This window comes from Zingiber officinale, chromosome 2A (genome assembly GCF_018446385.1).
Source record: "Zingiber officinale cultivar Zhangliang chromosome 2A, Zo_v1.1, whole genome shotgun sequence".
Classification (NCBI taxonomy): domain Eukaryota; kingdom Viridiplantae; phylum Streptophyta; class Magnoliopsida; order Zingiberales; family Zingiberaceae; genus Zingiber; species Zingiber officinale.
This window is the reverse complement of record NC_055988.1, coordinates 20515282-20525603: the sequence shown is the minus strand read 5'-3', so window position 1 is coordinate 20525603 and position 10322 is coordinate 20515282. Positions and strand designations below refer to the sequence as shown.

General features: G+C 41.3%; 2 protein-coding genes across 2 annotated transcripts; both read right to left on the bottom strand.

Annotated features, from left to right (window-relative positions):
• Nucleotides 1–3840: 3840 nt before the first annotated feature.
• Nucleotides 3841–6015, bottom strand: LOC122043574 (zinc finger MYM-type protein 1-like). The gene is made up of 3 exons (XM_042604192.1): nucleotides 5282–6015; nucleotides 4839–5146; nucleotides 3841–4772 (listed from the first exon to the last, which is right to left on the bottom strand). The coding sequence occupies exons 1-3, from the start codon at nucleotides 6013–6015 to the stop codon at nucleotides 3841–3843; spliced, it is 1974 nt and encodes a 657-aa protein (XP_042460126.1).
• Nucleotides 6016–8214: 2199 nt separating this feature from the next.
• Nucleotides 8215–9740, bottom strand: LOC122040913 (probable carboxylesterase 17). Its single transcript, XM_042600404.1, has one exon. The coding sequence runs from the start codon at nucleotides 9684–9686 to the stop codon at nucleotides 8595–8597; it is 1092 nt and encodes a 363-aa protein (XP_042456338.1). The 5' UTR covers nucleotides 9687–9740; the 3' UTR covers nucleotides 8215–8594.
• Nucleotides 9741–10322: the final 582 nt, after the last annotated feature.

The window sequence follows — 10322 nt, the reverse complement described above, 5'->3', positions numbered from 1 at the left end:
TCGTGCTACTACTCTTCTACGCATCTATCAAACAAGCTGTTGTACCATCCAAGAAGTACCGATCGAGCTGCATCTTCTATCTAAGTAATCGGTATATTTATTTAGCTTGTTTTATACTTAATCTAAAGTAAGATAGTAGGTTGTTACTATCTCACTCATTTCATTATAGGATCTGCTTCTCTCTAAGGTTTTTGGAGAAAAGAGTTTTAGTGGATTGTCCAACGGTGCGATCAAGGATCGCGGGCCTTGGAGTAGGAGTCGACCTAGGTTTCGAACCAAGTAACCGAAGTGTGTTATTTAATTTTTACTGCATGACTTTGATTTAAATGAGTAAAAGAAAAATTTTTAAAAGCATGATATTCACCCCACCCCCCTCTATCGCACTCTTTCGATCCTACATAAGTGTTAATATTTAGATTCATGAAGTATGAGAGGCATTGTTGGTTCCTTTTAGTTCTTGAAATTGGAATTTCACCTTGACTTAAAGAAACAAATTTCTTAATAGGGAGGAGCACTTCATTTAAATATACTAAGGGGCGTGGGGATGATCACGAGAAACTAGGGAGAGGTGGAGAATGTGAAGGAGGGACATGATCCTATAAAAGGTAGCATGCCCTCATGAGAAAATGTATGTGCATAGTGTTGGAATCCTAAGGTTGTTTTGGTGTAATCAACAAGTTAAGTTAGGTCCTGTGTTTTTCTAACCTTGTGTCTAAGTGTGCAGGAGCTTAGGAGCACAGGTAGTCGAGCAGAAGACGTAGCTAGCGAGAAGGACGGCACGCGGTGCGTTCGAGGGACGAGGCGCTGCGGAAGAGTACACCGGTGGACGAGAAGGAAGCATGCGGTAGTTCTGAGGGACGAGAAGTCGAAGCGGAAGACTTCTCGAGGAGCAAGAGACGCAACTAGCGAGAAGGTCGACACGGGGTGCGACTAAGGGACGAAGACTGTGGATGAGTACACTGGCGGACGAGAAGGAACCACGCGGCGATTCCGAGGGATGAGAAGCCAGAGCGGAAGCCTACTCGAGAAGACCGAAAGTTGAGTTCGGGTAAGCCCTATTCCGGATGGCAGAGATCACCCAAGCGAGCGAAAGACTCAATCTGAGGCGAACGGAACCGGAGCAGAAGACCCGGGCTGAAAAAAGTCAATGGGGTTGACTTTTTCGTCCGAGGCGCCCGGAGCATTTCAGGGCGCCCGGACCATACTTTTGACCAGATCGAGTTTTGACTCGATTTGAACGTTGGGGGATAAAGTTTTATCCCCCCCCCAGGGCGCCCGGAACCCTCAGGGCACCTCGACCAAGGCTATAAATAGTCTTGGTCCAGAAGCTTTTCAACAACTCAGAAATTGTGTAATCCAACACTTGTATGCTCCATTTCTAGAATAGCTTCAGTTTTCTGCGCTTCATCGTTGTACGAGGCTTCTTCACCTGAAGGAGTTTTTAGTGTGATCATTTTCCTTGGATTAACAACCTCTCCGATTGTAACCAAGTCAAATCTTGTGAGCCTCATCTTTCTGCTTTAAGTTATTACTTTTTGATTTTATGCAAGTGTTAGTTTAAGAATTCGAGAAGGGTTTATTTTTTATTTTCAGGCTATTCAACCCCCCTTTTAGCCGGCCGCAACGATCTAACACATAGAACACATCAAACCCTAGCTAATTCCCCTATGCATCTTCTACTTCTCTTTCTTTGAAAACTTACTTGAGCATTGGAGTGGTTGCGTTGAGGAACCCCTAGTTATCATTCTAACATGCTCTTCTTGACGTGTTTCTCATCCCAGGCTCCTCAAAAAAGCTTCACAAAACCACGTGGTTAGGTGATCACCCAGATAAATAACCCAGCATACAATCACCGACGAGCTGACCATCGACATTCTCAGGTAGATATGATTTGAATATTAAGGGAGAGGTAAAATTCAAGATTGATTTTTTTTGTTTAGAGAAACTTGAGAGTTTATGTTTTAGATTTAGTATCAATTAAGTTGTCTCAACAATTGACACAATTGTAATTGAGGTACTTCATCTTGTCAAAATACATTTACTCTCGTGAAAATTCAATGCTGAATTTTTTATTCTTATTATTCGGTTTCTCGGGCGACTCATCTTTGGAAATGGGAGAAATTTCAGGGTATATAGGTCAAGTGTACAAATGCAATTTGCTTGACATTTATATGGTAGGAGGAATAGTTGAAGCCTAAGTAGGTGAGGATTAGGTACTTGACAAGTGAAATCTAAGTGGTCACAAATTGAATATTTAGTTAATTGAAATCCAACAAGTCAAGGGCAATTAGATGCTTAGCAAGCCAATGAAATCCTAGAGGTAAGACCTATTAGCGTGGAAGACCTAGCTAGAAGCAAACTTCTTGGCAAATGAAATCCGAATCTTTTGGTAAACAAGTAATTCTTATGAGGAAGAATTGAGGGCACCTATATAATGAATTGCAGGGTGTGACTAAACTTAGAAAAAAAAACTTAACCTTAAAAATAGTTTCAGTCACGCCACAAAATAAGGGATTCTTAGGATAGTTTGTAATCATTGGTGGTAAAAGGTGAATACGCTCGTCTCCAGTGTCTCCGTCAACCCGTCCCAGGATCAACACGGATGAGGTAAATCACGGGCGGCTACTAGTCTTTGGAATAGTGACTAGCATATAAGGGAGGCATTTATCTCAGCTTTGTCGAGATTCGAACCTCAGACCTCATTGGTGGCAACACCTCATGTGCTAGTCACTAAACTCTAAACCCATCTGAGATGACGGATGATTTGTAATCATGAAACTATAGTGAATAATTCCATATTTGAAATCTAACTATCCAATAAAAGTTTATGTATTTATCGGTTGTATTTAATTAAGTTGGGTTTTTTTAACATAAAAATTAAAATGTATTAATTGGATTAGTTAATTTAATTAATATCGATAATTCTTTGTCATTTTCCTGAGAGAAGTTTATGTAGTTGTTGTATCTTGAGTTCATTTTAACTTTAGAAAAGTGATCCCATGGCTCATCCACTTGCAATTGATCTTCTCTTTTCTCACCTTTACTTTTGTATTTTCATCAAAAAGAAGATATAAACTTTTAACTGGAGTAACATGTCAGAGTAGGAATGGAAACGACCTAGTTGGCCATGACGTAGATAAACACTCACTTGCATAGAGTTTTCAGGGCAGATATCGATGGTAGAAAAGTAGGGGAGGAGCTACAACAGGGGAAGAAGAAGAAGGGCGTGGACATGATCTGACACAAGTGATTGTGAATGCTCTCATGTAACACAACCAAGTGCATGCGGGGAATAACTTAACCTTAATTAGTAATATAAGAAGCTTCTCGCTAACTACCCAATTAAATAATACAGGTGGTCGTGATGGATCCATATTTATTATTATTTATTGAATAAACTATCTCTGTGACTTTTAATTTTTTTTAATCCTCTATTTTTGACCCTCTAATTTCTTTTTTATATAAATCAGTCATTCAACTTTTTTAGTTCATCAATTGTGCCCCTCAAACAAATTTTTTAGAAAGATTGATGGAAACTACCGCAGAAGGCCATGCCCCTATCGTCGCTACCTCTTCTTTGGCGCACAGTGATGATGATAGGCTCCCTGGTGGTGAATCGACCACATCCACTCCCTGTGGTGGTAGTCTAACCAGGTCTAGTGGAAGTGCGGCGGCGGAATACAACTGCAACGCACCGACAGCGATCTCTCTCGCCAGGGACGGATCTAGGAATTAGAGTTGGGGTTAGCTTGAATTTAATATAACAAATTATATATTATTATTAAAAAATATAATAAATTATAGATATATAACCAAAAAAAAGTCATTACATTATACTGCTCAAAATTGTGCCCTACGAGATTTTGAAACATAAAATTCATCTATAATAGAATCTACATTTATATCTTTAGCTAAATCTCGTTCAATATAGAGTGTTAAATAATCTTCAAGAAAATCATCCCCCATTTTATTGTGAAGTGCCATCTTCACATGCTTCATTGCTGAAAATGCTCGCTCAGTAGTAGCGGTAGAAACAGGTAACGCCAAAATAAGATGAATCAATCTAGTCAAAATAATGTAAACCTTTGACCGTCCACTCTCAGTCAATTGCTGACACAACTCAACAAGTGTTGAAATCTTCAAATTTTGCACTACATCAAGTTTATAATGTACTAATTCATATTCCAAAGCAACGATGTCTTGACATGTGAAATCTTCAAGATAAAACTTCTTTGCAAGTTTGCAAATATCATCATTGTTGATTGAGTCAAATGAATTTTTAGGATCTAAAGTTGTACTAAGAGAAAGTAGTTCCATCGATGACTCATTGAACCGAGTATTTAACTCCATCAAGATGGAATCTATTGCTACATTAAAAACATTAAAGTGGTAATGATGCTCAACTGTAGTTTGCTGACGAGAACGACCTATCGTATATTGGCAATCAAGGTCAGGCACATTAATTTCATTTCTCGAACAACAAACTTTCACTTCATGAAGAAATTCTTCCCAACCGCATTCTCTAAGTTTTTGAAGGATAATTTTGGTAGTAGAGATAAATGTAATAGCAGTCAAAATATCTTGAGATTTTCTTTGAAGAATTTGACAAAGAGTATCTGTTGTTCTCATAATTTTATGCATTAAATCCAAAATGAACACAAATTCAAAGTTTGCCATGTTTCTGTAAATTCCCCGAACTTTAGCCTTAGCTCTTGCATTTGGAGAATAGTCACTAAGAACTTCAAAAACTTTGCAAGTTGCAGCGTACATACCTATCAAGATTTTTACTGAGTCATAGTGAGAACTCTAACGAGTAGCTCCTGCCCGTTGCAAACTACCAATCTGATTGGCCCCACTTCCGGAATCACGTTCTCCAATTGCCAACATATGTTCAATTTCATTTCTTTGTGCAGTACGTAACTCAGCAATACGCTTAGTAGAGGAAGTGACAATATTGACAATATTGTCCAAATGAGAAAAGAATTCCCAAATAACACTGACATCCTTGGTTGTAGAAACCAATGTTAGTTGTAGTCGATGAGCAAAGCAGTGGATATAATATGCGTAAAGACAATCTCTGAGAAATAATGCCTGAAGCCCATTCCATGCACCACGTATATTGCTAGCACCATCATATCCTTGACCTCTAATTTTCTTAACTTGTAAGTCATAATGTATAAGAACATTTGATATTTCATTTTTTCAGATTCAATGAGGTAGTGTCACTAACACTTTTGATGGTAAAAAATTTTTCTGTCAAATCCCATGATTATTCACAAACCTCAAGATAATGGTCATTTGCTCCCATTTAGATATATCTTGTGCTTCATCAACAAGAATACAAAAGACTTTATCTCCAATTTCTTTACGAATCATCTGTCGTACTCTATTGGTCATAATATGTAAAATCTCTTTCTGAATTTCTGGAGCAATATATTGAGCATTTTTTGGAGCATTTTTTGGAGCATTTTCTAGTACAACTTCAATAATTTCTGTACTCATTTTTGCAAAAGCCTTCACCAATTCAAGAAAATTTCCACGATTAGATGAAGATAGAGATTCATCGTTGCCTCTAAAGGCACAACCTTGAAGTGCTAGCCAGCGAACAGTGACAATTGAGGTCCTCAAACACAAACGATTTTTCTCCTTTTCCTCTTTAGCTTGAACATGAATCACATTATCGATATGTTGAGAGGGTCTCATCAAATTTTCAGCCCTTCTCTCACACATAGTATGAGGCGAAGAAGCTACAGAACCAATATGAGCAAGAAATGCATATGTTTTTCCTTGATTTACTCTTTTCCAATTGTCAAATCCTTCATTGACCAGTGCTGAGATATTAGATGAATTAATATCATTCAGAAAAAGAAAACAATAAAAACAATATGCCTTATTTGTTGAAGGCGAATATTCCAACCAATGAAATTTCTGGAACCATTTTTTCTGAAATCGATGATTTTGACTTCCAAATTTTGTAGCCAGATACTCCAACATATCTAGTTGATAAGGCCCCATCTTTAGATATGAACGTCTTATCTCATCTCGTATATTAACATGATATTCACATATTTGTTTTCTTTTCCCCGGATCTCGTACAATACAAGTAGAGGATGACTGATGATCTTCGTTAGGAGAAGAAATAGAAGGGATTTGAACACTAGGAATGAGAAGATTCTCACTAGATTGATGTTCCATTGTAGTAGGAATCGAAGTGCTTTCACTAGTTTCGCGATCTCTCTTTTTAAAGAAAGAGGATATTAATGTCTTTCCTTTCTTTGTAGCAGATTGATGTTCCATTTGAGATAGTTCAATTATATCTCCTAAATAAATAATCAAATAAATAAACAATTAATGACTCAAAGAATTATGTGAGGAACTAGTTTAAGATAAAATATAAATTATAATCTTATTCTAAAAATAAAATCTTAAAAAGTTAAAGCCTAATTAAGGGTATAGGGTACTAATCAGTAAAATAATGATATTACTTTACTTGATTACCAAAGTATATTTACATATTTACTCTATTGATTACCATTTACCAAAGTACGTCAAGCAAGTTAACAACTCAAGTAGTGACAAAATCACCGCTTTAGAAAAACTAAGGCGGCAATGACGCAACGTGCAAAGCAAATAAGCAATGCTTTGGCAATTGGCAATGAAGCCACAATGTTGGCTGCTCAATGGCGGCCACGACAACAGAAGTCGGGAGGCAATTGCAAATAAGTTATCGCAGGAAAGAGAAAAGAAAATATTAGGGATTTAGGGTTAGGGTTACCTGTCCAATTGTCCAACTTTCGTCCTCGAAGTCGGAGAGATCAGAGATACACATACGCTGCCAAGCCTGGTGCAACGGTGTCGTCGTGCCGATGCAGTGGAGTCACTCCACGTCTCCACGATTGGATGTCGAGCACTTCCTTCGAGTTCGCGGTATTGTCAAACGGCGCAGTGTTAGAGATCAAGAGGAGTCTGTCGAGAGCAAACGACAAAATAGAGAATTAAACATTTCACTTATTTTTATTTTTTTGGGTTGATAGGGTTGGGCTATAGCCCAGTATAGTCCTTGAATACATCCGTCTATGTCTCTCGCAAAGATCTCCCTCGGAGCAACACCTTGGAAACTATTAAAATGGTCATGGGATTTTGGTCAAACACTGTGCGGGTGATGGATGTCTTTACCCCTCTAAAAGGTACGCAGGAGGCACACTTTGTAGTTTCCATCAATCTTTCAAGAAAAATTTGACAGAGGAGCCACAAGTGACCCATTAAAAAAGTTGAATAGCTGATTTATTCAGAAAAAAATGAAAAGCCAAAAGTAAGCGATTGAAAAAGTTTAAGAGCCACGAAGATAATTTGCCCTTATTTATATATTTATTATTATCATATTTATAATAATATATTCTCATATTTATCATTATATTTTTATATATTATTTTAATAATAGGTATACATAGGGGCAATTGTCTTCTCTTTATTTATCTCTCTATTTTTTTTTTCTTTTCTATGTTTATGTGCTGTTGTATTACGTGTTTGCACATTGATATCACGAACGTTGCTCTAACACCCAGACGTACAAAGTGCTATGTGTAAGTTTCGAATCCTCGTTGCATTGAAGTTCGTCCTATCTCTTACTTTCACACCGTGCTCTTGGGGGCAGGAATAACTTATATATATAGGTATTCAGTCTTTCAAAACGACTAATTCTAGGGATGACCAAGCCGACCATGGAAGTTTTCTACTAACCATCAGGATAAATTCAGAAGTACTCATAACTGCCGATCTAGTAGTTCAACATCTTAAGTTTATCATCTCACTTGAGGAAAATACCTTACAATGTATCGTAGTTTGGAATTGAACCGTAAATGTTTAAGAGACTACATGAGAATAACTTAACTTTTTTTTGGATAATCCATATATCTAGTTGTTCGAACCGACAAATCTTAAAGGTGACTGTCCAGTAATACGAAAGTTTTCCATCGACGAGTAAGATAAATCAAGAAATACTCACGAAGATCTATCCAAAAGACTAGCTTTCTTAGATTTGTCATCTCACTAGAAGAAAATTCTTATAATAACTTAACTATTTAATTAATCGTTTGGAGAGTCACGTAGTCCGGGGCAGAAGTAACTTATGGTAAAAATACAAAGTCATCATTTTAACGGCCCTCCAAAACAGGCCCCCTCCAAAACATGCCAGTCACTTTAGAACGGGGTATATTAAAGGAACATTTATCCATGCACACAAATCCTTTTGGGGGGAGATCAGACCCAATAAGAATTAATCTAAAATTTGTTACAACTAATATCGTACCAACTGCGTCGGCAACTTAACTTTGTTGCATGACTTCAGGCTCAGATGCCTGAGCGATCGCCATGTTTCACACCGGGAGAGGAAAATCAGGTCAACGTCGAGCCGCCTTAGCTTTTTTGCTCTTGAGAACCGAACGCCTTTTCGATGGATGTGAATTCTACGAATTCGGACACATCTCTGAATTTTCATGAATTTACTCGAAGATTTTTTTACTGAAGCAACTAGTTGAAATTAAAGATGCTATTTGTAGTGTATGTAATTCATCAAAATAAACAATTAGTTAATATTATCTAGAGCTAATGAAGGCTTTGATGTCGGCTAACATGTCGATCGTCCGGTTTTGCGACATTGGGTAGTTGTGCAGGACTTGGAAGGCGTGGCCGACGTCGGCGTACGTCTTCTCCTCCACGCTCTCGCCGGAATAACGCAGGGCTTTGCACAGATCCAGGTTTCTGTCCCTCAATATGTCCAAATCGGAGACGCAGACGAGCAGAGGTGGAAGCCGCTGGACCTCCGCCGGCGGTGCCTTCTTCGGCAGGGGATTGCACCAGGGGTGGTCACGGTCCGCCCCCGCAGGCAGCGCCATCCGCCAGTAGCAGTCCGAGGTGGACGGGGTCAGTGCCGACGACGCCTTCGGCGCTGGCTGGTTCTTCTCCGACGACGTCCGCTCCACCCCGCCGAAGAAGGGCTGGATGAGGATGACGCCCCTGAGGCAGAAGGCCGACCGGGGCGCCGCCGGATCCATCCCCCCGGCCGCCGCCACGCGGTAGGCGATGGCGGCGCCCGCGCTGTCGCCGCCGAGGAACACGCGGCCGAAGTCGCAGCGGGCGCGCCACGAGCCAGCAGGGTCCTCCCGTAGGGAGGGCGCCGCTTGCTGCCGCACCCAGCGCAGGGCGGAGAGGCCGTCCTGGAAGGCGGCGGGGAGGCGATGCTCGGGCGCGAGGCGGTAGCTGACGGAGAGGACGGCGCAGGCGGCGTGCGCGGCGAGGCGCGCGAGGAACTCGTGGTAGCAGCGCCAGGCGGGCGAGCCGACGCAGAATCCGCCGCCGTGGAAGTAGACGAGAAGGGGGAGGAGGCGGCCGCGGGTCTGCAGGGGGTGCGCGGGGAGGTGGAGGCGAGCCCAGAGGGCGGCGGAGGGGGCGAGGGAGACGTCTTGGCTGACCACGCCGGGCTGGGGGGTCCACGTGCATGGGACATCAGCTACGGCAGGGAGGCGTTCCACGTGGCCATCCTTGTAGAGCCTGATGAGGCCGTTGATCTCCTCCACCACGGCGCCGTGGCCAGCAGCGTCGTCCTTATTATTAACACCACCACCACCACCACCACCACCACCACCACTAATGCTTAGCTGGGTCAGCTGCTGCGAAACGGCTCCCATCCAACGGAATGGAAAAAAATCTAATTTCCAATCTGCTCATGTGATGTTGGCTAGCTCGACAGGCCTCTTATATAGTGCAGGTCGTGGAGCCTTGAATCAATGGCTTCGCTCCCCTCCCAAAAGTCGTGGGAGGGTGAGTCAGCGCCAATCCACTGCGAGGGAGTGCTAAGTGGAAGTGGGTGGTCGTGGGCCATGTACACGACGCTTAGCTAGCTTCGTGGAGGCAGCGCGACTGACCTCGAATGGCTGCGGCCCCCCAATGAATATGGCACTGTGTCTCCATTTGAGCCCCCTCCCCCCGTTCCGAGGGCAGGCCCCTCCGCTCCACCCTCTTTCCGCGCTGCTCAATAACTCGCGTTCCCATTTGCTAGTGGCCACTGGCCAGTCCGCCGCCCCAATGGCATGCGCGTTTTTATGTTCCATTAATTTGCTTAAGTCAAACTTCCCATTGGACTGAGAAAACCTGTCAAAATATATATATATATATATTTTATGTTCCATTAATTTGCTTAAGTCAAACTTCCCATTGGACTGAGAAAACCTGTCAAAATATATATATATATATATAATTTAGAAATTTTATATCAATCAAAATATGAAAATAGGTTCTCTATCAAGTCCCGAGGTTAAGTGTAG